This window comes from Periophthalmus magnuspinnatus, chromosome 2 (genome assembly GCF_009829125.3).
Source record: "Periophthalmus magnuspinnatus isolate fPerMag1 chromosome 2, fPerMag1.2.pri, whole genome shotgun sequence".
NCBI classification, from domain to species: domain Eukaryota; kingdom Metazoa; phylum Chordata; class Actinopteri; order Gobiiformes; family Gobiidae; genus Periophthalmus; species Periophthalmus magnuspinnatus.
This window is the reverse complement of record NC_047127.1, coordinates 2,242,943-2,264,818: the sequence shown is the minus strand read 5'-3', so window position 1 is coordinate 2,264,818 and position 21,876 is coordinate 2,242,943. Positions and strand designations below refer to the sequence as shown.

At 41.9% G+C, this 21,876-nt stretch overlaps 1 protein-coding gene and 1 long non-coding RNA gene across 3 annotated transcripts in view; both read left to right on the top strand.

The window, feature by feature from the left end:
- LOC129456868 (uncharacterized) overlaps positions 1 to 21,876 on the top strand; it is a 118,034-nt gene that overhangs the window by 57,922 nt on the left and 38,236 nt on the right. The window lies entirely within an intron of this gene.
- Positions 1 to 21,876, top strand: part of xirp2a (xin actin binding repeat containing 2a) — a 91,467-nt gene that overhangs the window by 53,943 nt on the left and 15,648 nt on the right. For both annotated transcript variants that reach the window (XM_055227282.1, XM_055227279.1), the window contains exons 3-6: positions 6,947 to 7,110; positions 15,671 to 15,805; positions 20,647 to 20,733; positions 20,854 to 20,908. In XM_055227282.1, the coding sequence (XP_055083257.1) occupies positions 6,947 to 7,110; positions 15,671 to 15,805; positions 20,647 to 20,733; positions 20,854 to 20,908 (441 nt within the window). The remainder of the gene's footprint in view (positions 1 to 6,946; positions 7,111 to 15,670; positions 15,806 to 20,646; positions 20,734 to 20,853; positions 20,909 to 21,876) is intronic.

Below are 21,876 nucleotides of genomic sequence, written 5' to 3'. Positions count from 1 at the left end.
GTGCTTCAGAGGGGAACATGACTCTGCAGACGGTTTTAAAATAGTCCGGTTAATTCCGTCTCCAGCGCGCGCTCCTCGTTGCTTACCTCACCTCAGGGCTATGGCGGCTCCGCTCCTCGCCGCTTACCTCACCTCAGAGCTATGGCGGCTTTGCATACGCGGTTTTGCATAGTTCACCAGAGCCGTGGGGTCGGGACGCGCGTCTGCACACCGTGACGCTCGGTTTATCTGCGGTGACAAATGAGAGCGTTAACCTCGTGTTCCTGTCGTCGCGCGGCCTGCTGGGAGGGCCTCAGGTGTAGGATTTCTGACCCATATTTATAGTCCGCGCTGGGTCCGGTGTATTTTTCTTCCCGACAGCTCCTTCGTTTCGCGGCTAAAAGCGGACGGTGTGTGGGACGTGCTGCTGTCACATGCGATTCGGAATTACATCGTTTAGCTTTGGAAAACTGCGCGCGCTCCCGTCTCCGGCCCTTTGGATTTGTGGGTTATTCCGAGCAAAACGTGGGATGAATGATGTTGGGAGAGGTGGAAGAAGTGCTCATTATTAATACTTAAGTAAAAGTACAGAGACTGGAACAACAAATACTCAAGTAAAAGTGTCAAGTGAAAATATCAGGTACTTTCAGAGTAAAAAGTAAAAGTATTATGGTTTTATACGGCTTCAAATGTAGTGATTTTGATCAAGTTTTGTGCTGAGTTTTGTTCAACAGAAACAATACATTTTTAAAATTTGTTTATTTTATTGTATTTTTATATATTTTTACGTGAACTATTTTCTTTTCTTTTTTATTTTATTATATATTTATTTATTATTTTTACACAAACTATTTTTGTTATATATTTTTTGTTTATTTTATTGTATTTTTATATATTTTTACGTGAACTATTTTCTTTTCTTTTTTATTTTATTATATATATTTATTTATTATTTATTTATTATTTATTATTTTTACACAAACTATTTTTGTTATATTTTTTTTGTTTATTTTATTGCATTTTTATATATTTTTGCGCTAACTATTTTGGTTATATTTTTGTTTGTTTGAACTGCTACAGACATTAAAATTAAAACCTTCCGCTTTTTTAGCAATAATAAAAAGTACTTTTATTTTAAACAATAATAAAAAGTACTTTTATTTTAAACAATAATAAAAAGTACTTTTATTTTAAACAATAATAAAAAGTACTTTTATTTTAAACAATAATAAAAAGTAGTTTTATTTTAAACAACAATAAAAAGTACTTTTACTTTTCAGTCCTGTTCCAAAATGCAGTGAAGTAAAAGTCAAAAGTATACAGTTTAAAATGTACTTAAGTAAAAGTAAAGAGACTGGAGCAACAAATACACAAATTCGACTTAAGTAAAAGCTTTAAAGTACATTTTTAAACTGATACTTTAAGAGTAAAAAGTATAAGTATTATGTTTTTTTACGGCTTAAAATGTGGTGATTTTTATAAAGATCTGTGCTGGATTTTATTCAACAGAAACAATAACATTTCTTTTATTTGTTTATTTATTTTATTATAACTCTATATATTTTTGTATTGTATTTTTAAATACATTTTATTGCATTTATATAATAGAATTTTCATTTGTTTAATTATTTTATTGTATTTTTATATATATTTTTGCAAACTATTGTTATATTTTTATTTGCACAAAGAGTTACAGGTCTCAAACTAAAAAAATAATAATTAAAAAACCAACAACTTTTCAGTCTTGTTCAAAAATGTAGTAAAGTAAAAAGTTAAAAGTATCGAGTTTAAAATGTACAGATACTTAAACTGTGTACTACAGTACTTTGTTGCGTCTGAATCTATGAACAGGGGCTGGTTGATATTGACAAAAGTGAAAATCTCCATAACGTTCTTGATTCTTCCCGTGACAATAATCTCGTCTTATTTTACAGCCCATGAGAAAAACTCTAAACGTCTTAATTAAAATCCAATTATCGCCCACGACTCACAGTAAAATAAATGTGTTCTGCCGTTTTGTTCCGTTGTTTATAACGTCCTGTTCTGTCGTTTTCTAACTCAATATGTCGACGTTTACATCAAAACGGCAATTAAAATATTACACACGGTGGAGTCTTTGACGAGACACGGGACGATTTTAAAACCTGATGACACGAGTCTCACGGACGAAATATTTACGATTAACAATTATAAAGAGGTCACTCGTTTATCGCGGGGGTCACGTTCTAAAAATAACACGCAAGAGGCGAAGTCTGTCCAGTGTGTTGTGCGTCCTGATTGGCTGTTGGACTGTAGACCATTGTGTCGTGCGTCCTGATTGGCTGTTGGACTGTAGACCATTGTGTCGTGCGTCCTGATTGGCTGTTGGACTGTAGACCATTGTGTCGTGCGTCCTGATTGGCTGTTGGACTGTAGATCATTGTGTCGTGCGTCCTGATTGGCTGTTGGACTGTAGACCATTGTGTCGTGCGTCCTGATTGGCTGTTGGACTGTAGACCATTGTCCATCAGTCTCCTCCGTGCCGTGTCTCCTGTCCAGTACAGAATGTGTTCAGACAAATTTACATAAACGTTGGATCTCAGTGTGACTCTTAAGTGCTGTACGTTTGCGATTTGTTTTCTCCACCGACAAAACCCACAATGTCGATGAAACGTTCTGCACCGACAAAGACGCCTACGAAGGTTTGAACTTTGAGAGAGTTTGAACGAGAGAGAAATGTGAGAAAATGTTACCGCCTGTGTGAGAAAAGTGTATAAAGTGTGTGGTGAGGGGTTTTACAGACAAAAACACAGAGAATAATGTAAAAAATAAAGCTGATACTTCACAGGTTATTTTTAGAACGTGACCCCCGCGAAAAACCAGGGAACACTGTACCTCGCTCCCGATTGGCTCCTTGGTTGCTATGATACGCTGTGGGTGACGTCACACTCGCTTCGTCCGCTTCTTCCCCTCCTCTTCCCGCCGTCTTTTACCTTCCTCCGCTCCGTAGCCGCGATAAGAAACACATTTGTTTGTTCTCGCTCCAAGACAAAAGCTCTCCGCTCCGTTAAACGCTAAATGGCTTTGTCGGTGGGTTTTGTCGGCGAGAAAATCAGCGAAACGACGATACCGCGAAAGGTGAACCGCGATATAACGAGGGACAACTGTACATCAAAAGAACAATTAAAACGTTACACACGATCGAGTTGTTGACGAGGTCGGGATGGGACGATATTAAAACCTGGCGTCACGATTCTCGCGGCCAAAATAATTACGATTAACGATTAAATCACGTTTAAAAATGCTCGCCGTTTAAAATATTTTGCGTATGAATAATTATAACTTTAATATTAAGAATAACTTTGTATTTATTTTGCGTTTGTCCACTGATCTGAAGGTTGCCGGTTCGAATCTCACTCTCGACATTAAAAAAAACATTGATACCCAAAGGTTGCCGGTTCGAATCCCGCTCCCACAGACGAACGCTGCCGTCGTGTCCTTGAGCAACACCCAAAACACCAAATAAAAATGTAAAATAGTTCGTTTTCCTGCACATTCTGGCGACATAAAGGCCGTTATCTCCGTTGGCGATTATCAGGATTAGTTAGTTTCGTTTATTCCCCCCATCCCTGACCGCGTGGCGTTTGGAGATAACATTTCGCTTACGTCGCCGTTTTGTACGCAGCGGTATAGAATTTCAATGCCGCTTTTAAACCTGTCCAAGCTTCACAAACATTTAACCAGAGCCAAAGAAAGATCCAAGCCTTTCAAATCCGATCATTCACGAAACGACCCCCGGCTTCAGACACGCGCGCGCGGACAAACAAACGCGCGCGCGGACACCTGTGAAGCGCGTGCGTTAGCGTCCGTGTCGCGCGGGATACTGTACGCGAGGCCCGGATTTCCACACGCGAGCGAAACCACATAAAGCGATTTGAGCTAAAGATCTTTTCATCTCGTTGTGTTGTTGCCCGAGGAAGCGGAGGACCAGCCAGCGTCGAGCTCAAAGGTCCAGAGTGGGTGTTTCGCCGCTTTCTCGCTTCTTCTTCTTCTTCTTCTACTAATGATGTTTTGTAGCAGAACTCGAATGCAAAATCAATTATCTGGTCTAATTGGCGATCCGCGGGTTATGAAAGGGTGTTTGTGATGGATGACGACCGCACTTTGGCTTAATGTCAGCGCTGGAGCCGTGTCAGGTTTCAAACGTGACGCGGTCGTGTTTACCCAGGACGAAACGCGCGGGGAGGGGGGGGGGTTCGCTAATTAGACAGTCAAATCTACGAGAGACATTGGAAATCGTAACAGGCGTGAAAATTAACAGCATCCAACCAAACGGGAATCTGGCTAGAAGCGGATTCACTCCCACGTGCCATCGGGTTCAATTTCATACAAGCGTTTTAGCCGACGGAAACATCTCGAATCAGTTAAAACGTACGATATTACGCAAAATGGACTCGTGTGAGGTTTAAACCGCGTTCTAATGATGTTAACGCGTCAAAAACTGACCAGGAGTTGTGTTTTGCTTCATTCGCACATGTTTATTATTAGTCTGTCTTCATCTCCAAACCACAAAATGCTCCGTTCCACCTCGTGATGTCATCAAGTGGTAGTGTTTTTCAAGTTAACGATTACGTTTTGCCCTTAGTTCAGTAGAAATTGTGAAACTCCAGATTGGCTGAAATGATCCAAATGATTCTAGAAATGAAGGTGTGTGGAGTTTAAAAACACAAAATGGACTTCCTGTATCACCACACGATGACATCACAAGGTGGAACAGAGTGTTTTCAGTTTGAGAGAAGAGCTCAGTTTAAATATGCAGGTGTATTTGTGCGTCAAACATGTGTGAATGAAACAAAACACAACTCCAGGTCTGTTCGTGACGAGGAAACAACATTTTAACAGATCAGAAAAAGCGTAACACGGACCCTTTAAAGCTGTATTACGTAACATTTCCACCTGCTCGTCTCCGTGGAGATGTTTTCGCTTTTCCCTGGAACGATCCATAGCGTGGCATTCAACTTATCCATCAGCGTTTTTTCAATTTTTCAAGTACCAAAATATCCCGGCATTTTAGGTTTGTGCTAGGTTTGAGCTCGCCTCTCCACAGATCTGACTTATGACTTGACCTGGGGCGTCACTGGCTCGTCTCCATAGAAACAGAAGGGTTTTAAACTGTGTAACATTCCAGGCAGAGCAATGTCATCTTTAAACTGCATGAGAATAAATGTAACAACAAAAAAATAAATAAAATAAAAATTAAATGACTAAAAATTACAATGAAAAAAAATTAAATGACTAAAAATGTAATGAAAAAAAATTAAATGACTAATTAAAAAAAGTCAAAGGTGTAAAAACTTCCCTCGATTTAAATAATTGGCTCAGCACCGTTAAACTTCCTCTTTATTTAAATCAAATCTATTCTGCAAAATTTTAACCATGTTTTCTTCTGAAGTTGTATTTGGAGTGATTTGTCCAAGTATGAGGCTCATATAAGGTTAAAACGCTCTGTTCCACCTTGTGATGTCATCATGTGGTGATACAGGAAGTGCTGCTCTGTGTTTTTAAACTCCACACACCTTCATTTATAGAATCATTTAGATCGTATCAGACCTGGACTTGACACTTGTCTCGACTGAGCTAAAGGTAAAAGGAGGAGTTAACTTGAAAAACACTACCACTCGATGACATCACAAGGTGGAACGGAGCATTTTGAGGTTTGGATATAAAGACAGACAGACATGTGTGAATGAAACAAAACACAACTCCAGGTCTGTTTTTGACGCGCTAACATCGTTAGAACACGACTCAACGCTCACAAGAGTCAAGTTTGTGTAGGAAGGACCATAAATCTCTTATTTTCAAGACGCCATTTTGTCGCTTTACCCCAGTTTTCACCTCCACTGTGACACGCCCACTCTCCTCTCCTCTCGCATTTCCTCTCTCGTCTCCTTGTTCTCGTCTCCTTGTTCTCGTCTCCTTGTTCTCGTCTCCTCTCTCGTCTCCTCGTTCTCGTCTCCTCTCTCGTCTCCTTGTTCTCGTCTCCTCTCCCGTCTCTTCTCTTGTCTCCTCTCTCGTCTCCTCGTTCTCGTCTCCTCTCTCGTCTCCTCTCTCGTCTCCTCGTTCTCGTCTCCTCTCTCGTCTCCTCTCTCATTTTCTCTCTGGTCTCCTCTCTCATTTCCTTTCTCGTCTCCTCGTTCTCATTTTCTCTCTCATCTCCTCTCTCGTCTCCTCGTCTCCTTGTTCTTGTTTTCTCTCTCATCTCCTCTCTCATTTCCTCTCTCGTCTCCTCGTTCTCATTTCTCTCATTTCCTCTCTCATTCCCTCTCTTGTCTCCCCGTCTCCTCGTTCTCATTTTCTCTCTCGTCTCCTCGTTCTCCTTTCCTTTCTTGTCTCCTTTGTCATCTTCTCTCTCATTTCCTCTCTCATCTTCTCTCTTCTCTTTTCCTCTCTCATTTCCTTTCTCGCCTCCTCTCTCCCCTGACTGTGACGTACACGCCCCCTGTGACACGCCCACAGTGACACGCCCCCAGTGACACGCCCCCTGCGACGTCCGCACTTCCTTCTCCAGTTTTATTTTCTTAATCGTTGATACTCGTAGGATTCTGCAGCGTCGCGTCGTCATTTCGGTTCAAATTTTTCAAAACGCTCTGCTCTAGTGCGACGTGCGTCTGTCCACAGGGGGCGCCACATCTACACGACTCTTTACTGTGACGACGTTTACGGCGACGTCGGCTCCTGTTGGACGCCGCGGTTTTCTAACATGAACTCAGCTTGAACTGTTTCTTTTATTAAGTCGTTTTAGATGAATATTCTGACTTAAAACGTGTAAATTATAACGTAAGAGATGAGAACCATAGAGACACAAGCACAAATATGGCTGATTTAACCGAGCCCGGCGCCTTCGTGGAGACCGTCTTTGCAAACATAAAGGTCAGGGTGATGTTGATGAAAGTGAATGCCGGTACAGTCTGTGTTTGTTTGTTTGCAGCTGCAGGCGGCGGCGGTAGATCCAGGTCAGGACGTTCGGAGGTCGGGCTGAGTCAGGAGACCAGATCGGGGAGCGTCGAGGATCCGGAGGCCGAGAGCGTGTCTGTGAAGGAGCGCATGGCCATGTATCAAGCCGCCGTATCCAAGAAGGAGCCCGCTTCTGCTGTAAGACGCCGGCACGAGCCAGCACAAACGAGCAAACACATCCAGTATTTATGAAGCGAGATGTCTGGAAGAACTTCTAACCAGTGTATTTCCATAGCGACTCTCCGCGGGGACGTAGTTTGACAAGCGAGCGATTTGTCATAAAATAAACACGGGGAAAAACTCGGGAGAAATGTTTGTTTAATCCCTCAGACATCCAGGTGTGATCCAGAGGAAAAGAAACATTTAATTCTGAAAAGATATGTCAGTGTCCAGCCGTAATCTGACCAGAACTGAACGACGAGCCGCCAAACGTCTTCAGTCTCGCTCAGTTTTGTCCCGTTTACAGAAATGTATTTTTGTTTTACTCTGGAGGAATAAACAAACTCCAGATTTATGTTAAAAGATCAAATTGAGTGGGTAATTGAATGTGAAAATCCTAAAAAAGTGACTTGAAACTGCGCTGCTAGCAACTCAGCTACAACTGTTTAAGCTAGCATTGGTTTCAGTCAATACTTTTATACTTTTATTCTGAAATTATTATGCTAAGTTACACAGAAATATTAGCAAATACATATTAGCATATTTATGATGTGTCAAGCTTAACTCAGGTAGTTGTTTAACGGTCATTAGATGCTATAGTTTCCGCTAGAAATTCAGCTAAAAACAGACTTTAAGCTAGCTTTGATTTCAGATGATACTTTTAATTTATTCTGAAATTATTACGCTAAGTTACAGCTAAATATTAGCAAATATACATGAACATATTTTGGATGTGTGAAACTTTATTTTTTTTAGTTGTTAGCAGCAGTCATTAGATGCTATATGTTATGCTAGCAACACATCTAAAAACACACTTTAAGCTAGCATTGGTTTCAGTTCATACTTTTAATTTATTATGAAGTTATTATGCTAAGTTACACAGAAATATTAGCAAATATATATTAACATATTTATGATGTGTCAAGCTTAAATTTTGTAGTTGTTAGCAGCAGTCATTAGAAGCTATAGTTTTTGCTAGCAACTCATCGAAAACACATTTTAAGTTAGCATTGGCTGGTTTCGGTCAGTACTTGTGATTTATTGTGAAATTATTATGCTAAGTTACACAGAAAGTACATATTAACATATTTATGATGTCAAACTTAACTTGTATTTGTTAGCAGCAGTTTTTAGACACTAGAAGTTCTGCTAGCAACTCACTTTAAGCTAGCTTTGATTTTGATTTATTTATTAAATTATTATGCAGATTTACACATTAGCAAATATAATTTAACATATTTTGGACTTGTGAAACTTAATTTTTGTAGTTGTTAGCAGCAGTCATTAGATGCTATATGTTATGCTAGCAGCTCATCAAGAACACACTTTAAGCTAGCATTTTTTTCAGTCAATACTTTTAATTTACTGTAAAGTTATTATGCAAATTTACAAAGACATATTCACTGATATGTCAAACTTCAGTCTTGTAGCTGTTAGCATCAGTCATTTTTATTTATTTTATTATGAAATTATTATGCTAAGTTACACAAAAATATTAGCAAATATATATAAACATATTTATGATGTCAAACTTAACTTATATTTGTTAGCAGCAGTTTTTAAACGCTAGAAGTTCTGCTAGCAACTCATCTAAAAACACTCTTTAAGCTAGCATTGGTTGGTTTCAGTCAATACTTCTTAATTTATTATGAAATTAAAATGAAAGCTACACAGAAATGTTAGCAAATATATATTAACAGAAAAGCTCAATACTCAAACTCACAGACAAAAAAGTGGATTAAATTAGTGCGACGTCACCCACAGCGTTCAGCTCAAATGAAGCTAATTGAGGCTAGCGGCTACTTTGGAGCCTCTGACCGCGAGTATCACAGCAACTAAAGAGCCAATCCGGAGCAAAGCTGTTGTCATGTAGAGGGTTAATACGAACATTTAAGACCAAAATGAGTCTGAAGCAGCAGAGACAAAGAGAGGACAGTTTATCAAAAATACAAAAGTAAACTCAAAATAATAATAATTTAAAAAACCTCAAAATAACAAATAAAATTATAAATAAACTCAAAATAACAAAAAAAAAACTCAAAATAATGAAAAAACTGAAAAATAACAAAAATAAATAAAAATAATAAACCCAACAAAAAAATAAAAATAAAAAAATAAATAAATCTCAAAACAACAAAAATAAATAAATAAACTCAAAATAAAAAAAACAACAACAAAAAAGCAAAAATAATAAAAGTAAACAAATAACAATAAACTCAAAACTTAAAAAATAAATAAAAATAAATAAACCCCAGGATCGTGTAGAAGGTTAATATGAACATTTAAGACCAAAATGAGTCTGAAGCAGCAGAGACAGAGAGAGGGGACACGGTTTTTCAATAAAAAGTGAATTAGAGCCAGAGTCGATGGAGCCTGAAGCGTGCACGTGCTCACTTCCTGTTTGGAACGTGGCGGCTAGCAGGTTAGCTACGTCCATTTATATAAACAGAGGTCATTAGACGCTATAGATTCTGCTAGCGACTAATCTAGAGCGCACACTTTAAGCTAGCACTGGTTTACGTCAATACTTTTAATTTATTATGACATTATTATGAGAGTTACACATCACACAAGTACGTACTCGCCGATGTGTCTAAGCTTAAGCCTCGTACGTGTTTAACAGCTCTCGTTAGACGCTATAGGCGACGATAAAACATCAGCAGCTTTACAAATCCAATACTTCTCCTGAGCGAGCGCTAAGTCAGCCACAGCCGCCACAATGAGAGGCTCAATTCAAATTAAACGGCCAATGATCGTTTTCTACATAAACTTTGTTGTACTACTGCAGTATTTTGTCTTTACTCCTACTTCTTTAGGGTCACCAGACGTCAGTGTTGACCCGGGACAGTCCCAGTTTGGAGCGTTGTGTCCCCCGTCCCAGCAGATTTATTAAAACTAGCACATTTTCTGGGTTTTATAGAAGAAATACATTATTAATTAAGCAATCATTGGGTTTTATATAGCGCTTTTCATCAAAACCCAAAGCTCTTTACAGTTTCGTGCAGGATTCATTCACTCGACCGACACCGACGCACTCACGCACACGCCACATGTGTCAAACTCAAGGCCCAGGGGCGAAATGTGGACCGCCATGTCATTTTATGTGGCCGGTGAGAAAGTAAATTAAAAGGGATGTCATTTTAAAATTTGTCTATACTGTTTTAATATGTGCATTGACCATAAATTAATGATTTTCCCAACAAATGGAGCTGAGAAATTTGCAAATAATCATCGCAAAATGTTCAGGAAGAGGAAAATTGTCGGCGTGGAAGGAAGTTGGAAGGAAGAAAAGTGAAGGTGAATACAAGTTTGTGCTTTAAGGAGAAAAACCTGTGTGTTTTTTGCGTTACGAGGCGGAGTCGGTACAATCTACGTCGACATTTTGACTCCAAACACGGAGCTAAGTACGCAAACGTTAGCCTTTAAAAAAACATCAAATTGTACAATAATTAAAAGCGGTAAAAGTCTGTTTTTGAAGAAGTGCTGACGGTGTGTGAGGAGGTGTGTCCCGAACAGATACACACTTTTAAAAATATCCGTTTATCACAAGTTTATCACTTTATTTAACAAGTTATAAAGTATTACATTTATTTTACATGACGTTTGTTTACATTTAATGACATTTATCCTGCCGCACAGTCACATCTGGCCCTTGACGGCGGCCATTTTGCTGATGTGGCTCTCGGTAAAAATGAGTTTGACGCCCCTTTACGAAGCAAAAAAAGTGTCTTGCCTACGGACGCAACGACATTTTTTCTTTTGCTAGTGGCGCCCCCGTGTGGCACCTGACGTTCCCTGCGGTTTGTCTCAGCTGAATCTGATCAACGCCGACTGAGCTGAGATTATAAACTAACCGTCCCAACCCGGATGTGTCCCAGTTTTGGATTTTGGAAAGTCTGATCGTCTTATTCTTTCATTAACAATATTCAGACGTTTTGTTTGTTTGTTTTATGCAGAAATGTGCTTGAAACTTCACCAGCGCAGTTACAAGTTTGGCACAAAAATGTAAACGTCCACAAGAAATCTATTCAAACGATAAGTGACAAACTAATTTCCTATAATTTTCCAATATCCAACTAATCATAACTGCCCCGGGTTTGTTTGTTTGTTTGTTTAGTCTTTCAGTTACTTTAAACATATTTTATTTGGTTATATTGAGTCAGTTCAGTTTAACACGTCCATCTTTTCGTATCTGACTCTCCACATGGTTCAAACGAAGAAGGGGGCGTGTCCTACGGCGGCCATTTTGAAAGCCTTGGGTGCAGGGTTTGGTATTTGTTTTAATGTTTGTGTTTATATCCGTCCGTCCATCCATTTTCTTCCTCTTATCCGGGGCAGTCTAAAGCACTGACTCTCCGACTTCCCTCACCCCAGACACGTCCTCCAGCTCCTCCGGTGGGACCCCAAGCCGTCTGCGTGTCCTGGGTCTTCACCGGGGCCTCCTCTCCTTTGTCTTTATAGTTTTATTTTAAACACTTTTGAGTTAAAGTGATTCAGGCCGTCGTAAATCCACAGTGTTTGATGAGATCCTGCTAAAGTTGTACCTACTGCACCTGAGAAGTAAATTGCGTTTACCTGAGGGGGCGGAGCTTCTGGTTTGAGAGGGTTTATAAGCAGCCATGGCCGGTTCCAGCTTTCAGGGGGCCCGGGGCTGAATGTGTCTCTGGGGCCCCCTCCTGAATCAGCTGTTGGGGATTCACATTTAACAACATTCTGACTCTGCTTTTATCACTTTGACCAGTTGTTTTTGTGTTTATCTGAACAACATCGGACTGAAAACATCCGGAAAGTCACAAAAACTACAACAGACACAAGAACAGAACACAAACATATAAAGGGGAGTTATGATTTTTTTTAATTCTAGACATTTTTTCTTCGTTTCTGGTGGATTTTAATGTGTTCCAGTTGCGACAGTGTTTCTTACATTTACATTATGTCGGGTCCTAAACACAGAGCTGCCCTCACCTCTGCCCGACGCAAAAACAAACACAGCAGCAGCAGATATTTTATGACTATAAATATAAAACAAATCTAATCATTTGAGAGGGATATTTAGTCTGCAGTAAACACAAAAGCCCTGTGTCCAACAAAACTTGATATATCGCATTATTTTCAATAGAAATGTATGAGCTTTTGGGGGCCCCCTGCTGGCCTTGGGGCCCTAAGCAGCTGCTCAGTCTGCTTATAGTCTGAACCGGCCCTGAAAGCAAAACAAGTCAGGCTTTCAGGAAAACATCAGTGTAGCTGGGCACACGTGGATTTTTCCTTTAGTTTCTTGTTTTTGTTGCTTTTACTTGAGTTAATTGTTGTAAATGTGACTTATTTCTCCACGTTGGACCACGCCGAGCTGGAATACATTTCATTAATTGGGAATTTTTTTTGCGTTTACCTCCTACTTCAACCACATTTTTACAATAATTCACGTTTTGAAATATTTCCCCGCTCTCCGCGCAACCGCATTCTAACACGACTGAACCGGCGAGGCTCGATTTTTACACTTGTATTTGACTTTTCTTGTTTTGTACATCCCAAACTCGCTCCCTCCCTTTTTGCACGATCTGTTTTTACCCCAGACTTGAGTAATTACTTCGCGTTTCTTTAGCCTTAACCTCAGCTGATCTCCGACAGCTGGATTGCACGCTCCGAAACTCACCGGGAGGGACCGAGAATTTACGTTTCTTTCTAAGTTCAGCTGTCGTCTGCACGTAACCACGGATTTAAAAATATCCCCACGTATATAAATAACTCTACAGGCCCGCGCTGCGCCTCTGAATAACACATGACGTCGTACATTTGGAGTCGCTGTACAGAAAGTTTAAAATATTGAAGCGACCGCAACACGGCCGTGATGTCATTGACCTAAATCCACTTGCAAATTGCGTCGTAGCCTTAATTTGCATCGGAAAAACGAAGGCGACTGCGTGAATTCTTCGTCTCCTCGTCCCTTTTTCCCCGCTCCATACCAACAAACGCTCATATATATTGCAGATTCCCAGAAGCTATACGCAGAAGCTACTTATAAATGTTTTATTAGCGACGTAATTGACAATCCCAAAAGGAGATTATTGTATCAAACAGCATTTTTTTGTCGGACTTTTATCCAGATCCCATAAAGCAAAGGGGAGGTTTTCCATACAAATTGGATTTACAGAGTCCTTCAGTCTCCTTCAGCTCCACGGGCCCTTAAAGAAATACTAAAAAAACAGTTTGTTCACATAAATGGAATAGTGAAAATCAGTTATTGGGGGAGTTCGGCTGTTGAGGGAAGCTATAACCGAAGCTGGCGACGTTCCAGTTTTATCAGGATGAAAAACAACGCCGGATAAGTCGACGTGATTCATTTAAAGTGGAGCTGTTTGAGCCCGTAGAGATTTGAACTGTCCTTTACCCCGTCGCTGGAAACGTTGTTATGCCATCTACAGGACGTCACGGAAAACGCCCTTGTCTTTTGTAACAGTTTGTCGCGCCCATAAACTGTAAATATAAAGGGACAATGGACTTTCAGCTCCATCAGTTCACTTTAAAAACCGTGTCCTCTCTCTCTGTAACTGCTGCTGTCAGACCCGTCGTTTTGGTCTTAAATGTTCGTATTAACCCGATTTACATGATCCTGGGGTTTTTATTTCACTATTGTGTCTGTAAATCAAGATATGAACATGAATAACAGACAAATCCGATGCCTTATTTGTCAAAACGTACATATATTATAATTCCAAGTCTGACGTATTCAAGTTTTAACTCCAAAAAATGAGGCGAAATGTGAATTTTTTGGCTAATTTTTACTCAAACGCTAAATAAAATATCTTAAAATGGTCTTAAATGTTCGTATTAACCCTCTACGTGATCCTGGGGTTTTTATTTCACTATTGTGTCTGTAAATCAAGATATGAACATTAGTAACAGACAAATCCGACACCTTGTTTCCCTGGAGTCGCTCCCATTAGCCTTAGCAACAGGTTTGATTGACAGCGTTGCTAAGGGCCTGAAACATAAAGTTAGAAGAGTTTAATGAAGTTCCACACAGGTAAAGTGAACAATGAAGCGACGGACTCTACGGAAAGGATAGAAGAGCGTCCTGAGATGTGCATGATGTTGACAGTTTTTATAGTGTCTCCCAATGTGTGTGTGTGTGTGTGTGAGGAGGGTCCTTCTTCTAATCCGCACGGCGTCCTCGTACGATTCACGCTGCTCCGCACAACATCTTCACGAGTTCCCACACATCCCGTAGATCTGCACGTGTTATTTAGCGTTAGCAAATCAAGATAACAGTTTGACGTAGCGCCGCACTGCTAGAAAATACCTTACAGACGTTACCTTCAACAGCCTCGCTTCGGATTGGCTCTTTGGTTGCTATGATACTCCAAATATGGAAGTCTGCTCCAAACTGTTAGCCTCCACGAGCTTCATTTGACCGAAGCTGAACGCGGTTAGTCAACGTTTTCGTACAGTCTATGGTGGTACGTTGCAAAGTCATGAAAAAGCGCATACCAATAACGAAAGAGGTGGAGGACGTGTCTGGGGGGAGGGAAGTCTGGGAGTCCACGCGTAGACTTCTGCCCCCACGATCCGGCCCTGACCTGGACTAAATCAGGACTAAACCAGGACTAAACCAGGACTGAACCAGGACAAAATCAGGACTAAACCAGGACTGAATCAGGACTGAATCAGGACTAAACCAGGACTAAACCAGGATTAAACCAGGACTAAACCAGGACTGAACCAGGACTGAACCAGGACTGAAGCAGGACTGAACCAGGACTGAACCAGGACTAAACCCGCACTAAACCAGGACTAAACCAGGATCAAACCAGGACTAAACCAGGAATGAACCAGGACTACACTAGAACTGAACCAGGACAAAATCAGGACTGAACCAGGACTGAACCAGGACTAAACCAGGGCTAAACCAGGACTAAACCAGGACTAAACCAGGATCAAACCAGGACTAAACCAGGACTAAACCAGGAATGAACCAGGACTGAACCAGGACTGAACCAGGACTAAACCAGGACTAAACCAGGACTAAACCAGGACTAAACCAGGATCAAACCAGGACTAAACCAGGAATGACCCAGGACTACACTAGGACTGAACCAGGACAAAATCAGGACTGAACCAGGACTACACTAGGACTAAGTCTGGGAGTCCACGCGTAGACTTCTGCCCCCACGATCCGGCCCCGGATAAGCGGAAGAAAATAGAGGGATGAATGGAACGAACCAATACTGAACTGTATCTGAACTGCTGCGATTCTTACCTCTCTGACGGTATTTTAACTCTTTTATTCCGATCATTTCTGATGTTTCGGCGAGAAGTTTAGGATCCGTCAGCTCGAACAAAATCTTCAAAATCAACGACAAAATCTTCAAATCAAGATAAAACTATGAAATTTTCTGGATGATTAACTTATGGTTGGAAAAAATAGTCCGTCGTTATAGTAAAATCTGTTTTTATACCGTTTCTCTGACCTCGGACGTTCTCCTGCAGTAAGGTGGCGCTGTTCTGATGGTTCTGTGTCTGTTTCGCTCTGTGTCTTCAGATGACGGACGGGGCGGAGGCGTGCTCGCTGCCCGGAGGCCTCGCCAGCGTCAAGAGGCAGTTCGAGAGTCAGGAGTTCGCGTCGTCCTCCCATTCCACGGTCACTCACGTCCAGTACCAGCAGAGAACTGTCCAGGTGAGACAAATATGAGTCTTCTGTGTCCGAACGTCCGCACGATTCCCTACAGGGGGCGCTACGGCGTTCTGAGTGCGGTCCGAACGCCCAGAGAGGGAAAATGTCGTGCACTTATCGTTGGTAAAGAGAAACACTGACCCACAGGTTGGCAGAGCAATTCCATCTCCCACATATGAATGTGATTGTGTCCTCGAGCAAGGTCTGAGTGACTCGAAGGTGGAAAAGCTTTGTATGAAAGGACTAAACCAGGACTAAACTAGGACTGAACCAGGACTAAACCAGGACTGAACCAGGACTAAACCAGGATCAAACTAGGACTAAACCAGGACTAAACCAGGATCAAACCAGGACTAAACCAGGGCTAAACCAGGACTAAACCAGGACTAAACCAGGACTGAACCAGGACTGAACCAGGACTAAACCAGGACTAAACCAGGACTAAACCAGGACTAAATCAGGACTGAACCAGGACTGAATCAGGACAGAATCAGGACTGAACCAGGACTAAACCAGGACTACACTAAGACTGAACCAGGACAAAATCAGGACAAAATCAGGACAAAATCAGGACTGAACCAGGACAAATTTAGGACTGAACCAAGACAAAATCAGGACTGAATCAGGACAAAATCCGGACTGAATCAGGGCTAAACCAGGACTAAACCAGGACTAAACCAGGACTAAACCGGTATCAAACCAGGACTAAACCAGGACTAAACCAGGACTGAACCAGGACTAAACCAGGACTAAACCAGGACTGAACCAGGATCAAACCAGGACTACACTAGGACTAAACCAAGACAAAATCAGGACTGGACCAAGACACTTCACCCCCCTCGCCCCAGTGTGTGTGTGCTCTGGTGTGTGAATGTGTGTGTGAATGTGTGTGTGAATGTGTGTGTGAATGTGTGTGTGAACGTGTGCGGTGCAAAAACACTATAAAAATGTGACTATTTGCAGTTTTACTCAGTGCACCTAATTTCCCACAATGCACCTCGAAAAGCCCGGTCAAAAACAGACCACAATGCACCGGGTCAGAAGAACAGCACCGGACAGAGACGGGTGTTTAACTGGACACAACACGACGGGATGAAGCAGGGAGAAGCTCCGGTTTAGGGCGCGGCTGGTTCTCGAGCGATTATTTCCACATCTGGGACAAAAATAAAAAATCCAATCTGTTTATCTGAGACTCAGCTCGATAAAAAGTTGTTTATTATTATTCCATAAATACTTGTGTAACAGTCAGACTCATAATTATTCATGAAATCAAGTTTTTTCAGAGTTTAGACTTCAGATGTTTCAGGGCTGTGGAGTGAAGGGGGTGAGGGGCTGGGGGAGACATTCAGACACTAGACCATAGATATAAAGATGTGACAATGACTTACTCTCAGACAGCAGTGTTAATCTAAAAAAAAACAACTCTAGAAAGTATATACTAGTCGTCCATTATACAGTTTTATTTATTTAATTCAGTTTTTAATTTGTGTAAAGCCCAAAGTCGCAGCAGAAGTCGCCTCTTAAACCGAAAAACATCGAGATTTAACCGACAGAAAGTCTGAAAATCCAACATTGAAACAGACACTGGTCAATAAAAGATTAACCAAAGAGAAAACAAAGAAATGAGGACTGTCCCACAGCGCCCCCTGTCCACAGACCTGTGTCCTGCAGCAACAACAATGGAAAAAAGAGAAAAAACTCAATGAAAAGCACAGAGACTAAAGGAGGACTGAACCAGGACTAAACCAGGGCTAAACCAGGACTAAACCAGGACTAAACCAGGGCTAAACCAGGACTAAACCAGGACTAAACCAGGGCTAAACCAGGACTGAACCAGGACTAAACCGGGACTAAACCGGGACTAAACCAGGAATAAACCAGGACAAAACCAGGACAAAACCAGGATTAAACCAGGACTGAACCGGGATTAAACCGGGACTAAACCGGGACAAAACCGGGACAAAACCGGGACTAAACCGGGACAAAACCGGGACAAAACCGGGACTAAACCGGGACAAAACCGGGACTAAACCGGGACTAAATCAGGATTAAACCAGGACTAAAGCAGGACTAAAGCAGGACTAAACCAGGACTAAAGCAGAACTAAACCAGGACTAAACCAGGACTAAACCAGGACTAAACCAGGACATCACAAGGCGGAGTGTTTCAAGGTCTGAAGACGGACTAATAATAAAGTGTGACTCAAACGTGCGAGTGAATCAAAACACAACTCCAGGTCTGTTTGTGACGAGGAAACGACATTAGACCAGCTCAGAAAACGGCGTAACACGTCCACTTTAAACGCCACTTTAAACGCCACTTTAAACGCCACTTTAAACGCCACTGTCCCATAGAACACTGTGATGTCATTCTGTGGTGTTGTTGTCCTTTTCTCCGCCTCTGGACCATTGATATTCCACTGTAGTGCTTTATTGGATAGACTGTGCGTTGGCTGTGTCGGAGACTTTATAGGTCAAATCAAAGAGGGCACCTTGAACTTTGTCAAGGCTCTGTCATTCGGCACGTGAGCGAAATGCCAGAATGGGTTCGCCGTCTGGACTGGGGCCGGATCCGAGCCGAGGGAGGTCACTGTGCCTCCCCATCTGCTCATCCGGGCAGGGAGCGGCGCAAAGCAAAGACTGGACACATGTATGCTAGCAAAATCCATGAAGTATCAGCTTTATTTTTAACTTTATTTCATGTTTTTTGTCTGTCAAACCCCTCACCACACACTTTATACACTTTTCTCACACAGGCGTTAACATTTTCTCACATTTCTCTCTCGTTTAAACTCTCTCAAAGTTCAAACCTTCGTAGGCGTCTTTGTCGGTGCCGAACGTTTCATCGACATTGTGGGTTTTGTCGGTGGAGAAAACAAATCGCAAACGTACAGCACTTCAGAGTCACACTGCGATCCAACGTTTATGTAAATTTGTCTGAACACATTCTGTACTGGACAGGAGACACGGCACGGAGGAGACTGATGGACAATGGTCTACAGTCCAACAGCCAATCAGGACGCACGACACAATGGTCTACAGTCCAACAGCCAATCAGGACGCACGACACAATGGTCTACAGTCCAACAGCCAATCAGGACGCACGACACAATGGTCTACAGTCCAACAGCCAATCAGGACGCACGACACAATGCACGATCAGACGCTGTAAAAAAAAAAAACTGGTAAAATTGCGCTAAAAATATCTGCGAAACAGTGAGACCGCGAAAGGTGAACCGCGATACAACGAGGGACAAATGTACAGGAAAACATTCATATTTTTATTTCTCAATCAAATGTTTGGTCCTGAAAACAAGTCTTGATCTTTCGTTTCATTCACTAACAAAAAACACTTATTTTTTTAAATCTACGAAGGTTTGAACTTTGAGAGAGTTTAAACGAGAGAGAAATGTGAGAAAATGTTAACGCCTGTGTGAGAAAAGTGTATAAAGTGTGTGGTGAGGGGTTTTACAGCAAAAACAGAGAGAATAAAATAAAATAGAGTCTCTCGGCTGGACTGGGAACGACTTGAGGTTTCACCGGAGGAGCTGGAGGAAGTGTTTGAAATGGCGTTTACCTGAGGGGGAGGAGCTTCTGGTTTGAGACAAGTCAGTCTTTCCGGGGACATTTTCCTTAGTTTCTTGTTTTTGTTGCTTTTACTTCAGTTAATTGTTGTAAATGTGACTTATTTCTCCACGTTGGACCACGCTGAGCTGGAATACATTTCATTAATTGGGAATTTTTGCGTCTACCTCCTACTTCAACCACATTTCTACGATAATTCACGTTTTGAAGTATTTATATTCTAACACGACTGAACCGGCGAGGCTCGATTTCACACTTCCATTTTACTTTTCTTGTTTTGTACATCCCAAACTCGCTCCCTCCCTTTTTGCACGATCTGATTTTACCCCAAAACCTGGATGTTAAAAAACAACGCCGATACTTCGCAGATTTCGTCTATTACGGGTTATTTTTTAGAACGTGACCCCCGCGCGATAAACGAGTGACCTCTACGTTCCGCTATCGTGTCCGTAACTGAAGATATTTTCCCTGAGGTCGCTCCCGGTAGCGTTGACATACACTACCTTCAACATCCTCGCTCCTGATTGGCTCTTTGGTCGCTATGACACCTGTGGTTGTAATTCCAAACGCGAAACTCGGCTCTAAATTCGCCGCTGTAACCGCTCTGGCCTCGCTGAGCTTCATTCGCCTGGAGCTGAACGCCGTAAGTGACGTCGGACTCACTTTTGTCCACATCTTTTTTACCGTTTAAATATTACATTCCTGTTTCGAAGAGTAAACGTCCGATTTGGTTTCGACCCGGGGCTCGTTACGGCCGCGGTCTTTCCGTTCGAGTTTGCTTCAACTAAACCTTAAACGCGCTGGAACATCTGAGAACCGTCGCGTCAGACCTCGGTGTTTCGGGAGCGCAGATATTCCCCCTTCCCGCATCTATATTTAATGTCACCACCGGGAAACCGCAAATCAAACGGCGGATTCTGTTTCCAAATCCGCAAATGAACCGGCTTTCATTGTTAGAAGTAGTTTATGTGATATAACGCGCCGCTGTTCCGCCTCTCTCTCTCTCCGTCTCTTCCCCTTCTTTCCAAAATATAAATTCCCCGGGAAGGAGCTCTTTAATGAAAAACATTTGTCAGGCACCACACCGGCTTTATTAGGCTTTTAATATACACAGTAAAATACATCCAGGCTCCTGTTGTTTTTACAGCGTGAAGCCGCGTCGTGATGAAGCCCCGGCGTTCCCCCGTCAGCGTCGCAAACGTTCCATAGGGCCTCGTTTTTACATCACTCACTTATTTTTATTTATTGTTTTCTGCGCAGGAAACGTCAAGCTCCTCGGAGGTGACGGTACGGAGCAGCGCGAGAGAAGCGGCGCCCCCTACGGCAATTTTTCACAATCAGCAAGAGGTGGGTTCGAGCGAATTGACTGTTTCCGTGTCGCTGTTTTTGATGGAAATTGTCCGACGTCGAGGCGGGTGCCGGGTCTATACTCTGGACTAATATTGTGTTTTTTGTTTTTTTCCGCAGGTCGTTCATGATCAAAAAGTGGCGGCTGGATACGGGAGCCATTACCACGAAACAGGTAGAGACGCGTCCTCACGTGCGACGCTGTTTTCTGATCCGTGCTGATGTTTCCTCGTCGCAAACGGACCCGGAGTTGTGTTTTTGTTTCGTTCACACACGTTTAACGCACAAACAAACCTGTATATTTAGGCTTAAGTTCTTCTCTCAAACTGAAAACGCTCTGTTCCACCCCGTGATGTCATCGTGTGGCGATACAGGAAGTGCTCCGCTGTGTCTTTAAACTCCACACACCTTCATTTCTAGAATCGTTTGGATCGTTTAAGTCCTGGAATTAGCCATTTTTACTGAACTAAAGTTAAAAAAAAGGTTCTGTTAACTTGAAAACTACCACTTGATGACATCACAAGGTGGAACAGAGCGTTTTGAGATGCTACTGTCTTATATGGAAGAATATTTCATTTTCTGGTGTAAAATATGTCATAGAACTGTAGTGATGATAAAATAATACAGTGTCACCGCTTCATTAAAATCTGTCCAATCTAGTTTGGGCCCCTGGAGACTCCTGAAGAATCATCAGGGGCCCCTCCAGGGAAGGACTGATGTTACAGACTAATATTAAAGAGTTAGACATGTGAATGAAGCAAAACACAACTCAGGTCTGTTTGTGAGGAGGAAACAGCTTTAAACATGGACTAAACCTCAAGAGAATAAGAATCCATTTTGTGTCCTGGTTTAGTCCCGGTTTAGTCCTGGTTTAGTCCCGGTTTAGTCCAGGTTTAGTCCCGGTTTAGTCCAGGTTTAGTCCAGGTTTAGTCCAGGTTTAGTCCCAGTTTAGTCCCGGTTTAGTCCAGGTTTAGTCCTGGTTTAGTCCTGGTTTAGTCCTGGTTTAGTCCCGGTTTAGTCCCGGTTTAGTCCCAGTTTAGTCCCGGTTTAGTCCAGGTTTAGTCCTGGTTTAGTCCTGGTTTAGTCCTAGTTTAGTCTTGGTTTAGTCCTGTTTTAGTCCCAGTTTAGTCCCGGTTTAGACCC